Source organism: Prenolepis imparis, unplaced genomic scaffold (assembly GCF_030444845.1).
Source record: "Prenolepis imparis isolate NDT839.2.m4 unplaced genomic scaffold, iyPreImpa1.0 SCAF_218, whole genome shotgun sequence".
NCBI classification, from domain to species: Eukaryota; Metazoa; Arthropoda; class Insecta; order Hymenoptera; family Formicidae; genus Prenolepis; species Prenolepis imparis.
Window position 1 is genome coordinate 23,627 of NW_028141376.1, and position 3,735 is coordinate 27,361.

Here is a 3,735-nt window from a genome sequence, read left to right on the forward strand (position 1 = left end):
CTGTGCAAGGCTCTTCCATGCTGTAGCTTCCTACTTGGCTAAGGGAGCGTCCCAGTCCAGCTGTTGCAGCCACGCTGTTTGGACGAGGAGCTTCGCTCGAACGATCATTGGCGCTAACCAGACAAGCGGGTCGAATAGTCGCGCCGTCTGCGAAAGTACCGTTCTCTTCGTTGGAATGCTATAAGGGACCCTACGGACCGAGAGCCCGAAGACATCTGTCTCCGGGCTCCAACGTAAGCCAAGCACAGAGTGTTCGTCCGACGGTAGTCGAGCGCCCGCCGACGTCCTCAGGCGATGCTCAGGCGGGATCTCCTCCAGGAGGGTCTCGTGACTGGCGGCCCATTTCCACAGCGGGAAGCCGCCCGCCATACAGAGCGCCGATACTTGCGCCAGAAGCCGACGGCTCGCCTCCAGGTTGTCCGCTCCGGTGAGTACATCGTCCATGTAGACGTCGTGTCTAAGTACCTCAGCTCCGAGCGGAAAGCGGTCCTGCTCGTCCGTCGCGAGCTGTCGTAGCACGCGTATGGCAAGGTACAGCGCGCTTGCAAGGCCGTAGGTCACCGTATTTAACTGATACTCTCTGACTTTCTCCTCTTCTCCCCACAGGATTCGCTGAAGATCCCGGTCTTCAGGGTGTACCAGAATTTGGCGGTACATCTTTTCCACGTCGGCGATGAAGACGTAGCGGTGTCTCCGCCAACGAGTTAAGATGTCCACCAGCGCCGGCAGCAAGTTGGGACCGACGTGTAACGAGGCGTTGAGTGACGCGCCCGCAGCGGTGCGCGCTGAGCCGTTGAATACGACGCGGATCTTTGCATCGGCGCCGGAACCCCGTAACACTCCATGATGCGGGAGGTAGCACATCCCTGGAGCGGATGGCCTCTCAGCGACCGGCGACATGTGCCCTAGCGAGATGTAGTCTCGTATAAAGTCGCGGTACAGAGTGCCGAAATCGCGGTCTTGGCTGAATCGCCGCACCATGACACCCAGCAAGCGCGATGCAGCGCGGCGTGTAAAGCTGAGGTCCGGCAGCTCCGGACGGACAGGCAATCGGACCTGATATCGACCGTCGGCCAGCCTCTCATGAGTGCTCCGGAAATGCTCCTCACATGCTTGCTCGTCGACAGTCAGTGGCCAGGCCTCGCGCGGCGGCTCCTCGGTCTCCCAGAATCGTCGCACTTTATCGGCGAGCTCTTCCACGGCGGAGCACTGAAGTGATAGTACTGGAGTCGCGGCGTGACCGTCTCCCACCGCGCCCAAGAGTACCCAGCCGAGACTGGTTTGTTGCGCGATTGGCTCCAGTGTGCCTCTACGACGAATGCCCGGCAGGGCGATACTGCTATAAGCGTCGGCTCCGAGTAACAACTCCACTGGATCCTGACGATGAAATTCGGGATCCGCTAGCTCGAGTCCTTCGATGTGTGGCCACGAGCGGGGTCCTCCAGCCAACGCACCACTATAGATCGAAAGGCGCGGCAACACGAGTAAAGACACGGACAGCGAGAACGATCCGGCACGCGCGATCACTTCGACGATGATTCGTCCTCGCGAGTAGCCTGTCTGTACACCGCCGATGCCGAAGATGGCCACCGACGTTGGAGTTCGCGGCAGACGGAGTCGTTGCGCTAGCGACTCGGCGATCAGCGATGTTTCGGACCCTGGGTCGACCAGGACGCGAACCGCATGGCGGGTGCCCGCGCGATCCACAACCATGACGCGAGCGGTCGCGAGAAGAACCGGCCCGCACTCGACTGCCGGTCGCTTGGCGACGTGCACTGTCGGTGATGAGATACTCCCGGCGGCTGGCAACGCGACGACCGCGAACGTGTCGTGCAGCGTCGTGTGATGTCGCCCGGAACACTTGGCGCAAACCTTTGCTGACGTGCAATCGTAGAGCTGGTGGCGACCCAAGCAGTTCCAGCACCGCTGGTGAGTACCCACCGCTTCGCGCTTTTCCTGAGGCAACTTCCTTTTGTACTGATCGCAGTACGCAATAAAATGCTCCTTCTTGCAGAGGGGGCAGTTGCGGCTGAGTTCCGACCCTCTATGTCCTATGTGGTTGGCACGCGTTAAATGGCTGGACTTCTCGCTGGTTTTTTCCGTGGACTTCCCGGACGCCTCCCCACTGACGGTCTGCATAACGTCCTGCGTCATGAGCTGCTCCTGCAGGAACTCGCGAAGGTCCTCGTAGGAAGGAGGCTCGGAAGATTTACCCAACGATTTCTCCCAGTCGCGTCGCGTCTTGAAGTCCAGGAGCTCGACCACAAAGTGCACGAAGATGTCCGTGGATGCGGTGATCGGGCGATCGATGCCCGCCAGGCGGCCGACGGTGGATAGCACGCCGTGGAAGATCCGACGGAGCCCGACGGCGGATGGCGCCTTCATCCGCGGAAGCGCCGTAAAGGCGGCCAGGTAAGCTCTCACGAGCAGCCGTTTATTTTCGAAGTGTGCCAGCATGGTCCAGGCACTTTCGAAGTTGTCCTCCGTCGCGGGCAGGTCACGAATCAACTGCTCGGCATCGCCTTTTACACTCGACTTTAAGTACTGCATTTTTTTATCTTTGATAAGGCAACCTCCTCGATGACCATCGACTTAAACAAATCCCGCCAGGCAGGCCAGTCTTCGAACTTGCCCGAGAATTGCGGCAATTGGAGCCTGGGCAGGTCGCTGCGTGATGACGAGACCTCCTTCGGTGCGGTCTTGGTTTCCGCCGACGGGCCAGCAAATTGTCGCTCGATTTCAAGGAACTTTGCCTGCTGTTGGATGAAGGCGGCCTCGACAGTGCTAACGAGGTCCGAGGTGACGTATTCCGTTCCCGCGAGTTTATCGCCATACTCGCGTTGCAGACTTTCGTGCTGCTCCTCGAATTTATCCCACTTCTTTTCCAGGACCGACATCCAGGCCGACTGGACCAGAGAAACTGATATCTTAGCAGTTCCGGCCTTCCTCAGATTGTCGTAGGATCGGGCAATGCGCCCGAGAAGATCCTTTTGAGACGCTATTAATCCCTCCATTTTTGCAGGACACTCACACTTCACCACGGCGGCACTAGTTCACCCAGGGTGCGACGGTCCCCCCAGTCTGGGAGAGGGCCAATGTGGTCCTCACCCCAAAAGGGGGCAGACCGGCGGGCACTCCCTCTGTGTACAGGCCATATGTTTGCTGGACGAGATCGGGAAGCTATTGGAACGCATAATAGCGACCCGACTCGTCCGGCATCTTAAGGAGATAGGACCGAACCTCCACGAGGAACAGTTCGGATTCCGCGAGGGGCGATCAACAACGGATTCGATTCTTCGTGTCCGCTCCCTCGCGGAATCCGGTATGGAAGAGAGCAGGGTGTTGGCGGCAGTGTCGTTAGACATAACCAACGCTTTCAACAACCTGCCCTGGGGAAAGGTAAGGGACGCCCTGATATACCATGGCGTCCCTCAATATCTCGTGGAGGTTGTCAAGTCCTATTTCCAGAATAGGGGCCTGGGGTACCGTGACAAGAGCGGTACCCAACGGGAGAGGGAGATGCATTGCGATGTCCCGCAGGGGTCCGTTCTGGGACCCCTCCTGTGGGACATCGCATATGACCGCATATTACGGACTACCCTCCCCCCCGGCTGCAATGTCGTCTGCTACGCAGACGACACGCTATTGCTAGCTGGGGGAGAAGACTGGGGGGAAGCTATCAGGATGGCGAACCTCGCGATGGCGCAAGTCGTGCGATCCATACGGAACATGGGC

At 59.0% G+C, this 3,735-nt stretch overlaps 1 protein-coding gene across 1 annotated transcript; it reads right to left on the minus strand.

The window, feature by feature from the left end:
- Positions 1-30: 30 nt before the first annotated feature.
- On the minus strand, positions 31-2,457 carry LOC145948047 (uncharacterized). The gene has a single exon (XM_083057813.1). The coding sequence runs from the start codon at positions 2,455-2,457 to the stop codon at positions 31-33; it is 2,427 nt and encodes an 808-aa protein (XP_082913939.1).
- Between the last annotated feature and the right edge of the window lie 1,278 nt (positions 2,458-3,735).

Excerpts from the sequence above, each read along its gene's own strand:
- LOC145948047 (XM_083057813.1), bottom strand. The coding sequence starts at position 2,457 with ATGCTGGCACACTTCGAAAATAAACGGCTGCTCGTGAGAGCTTACCTG.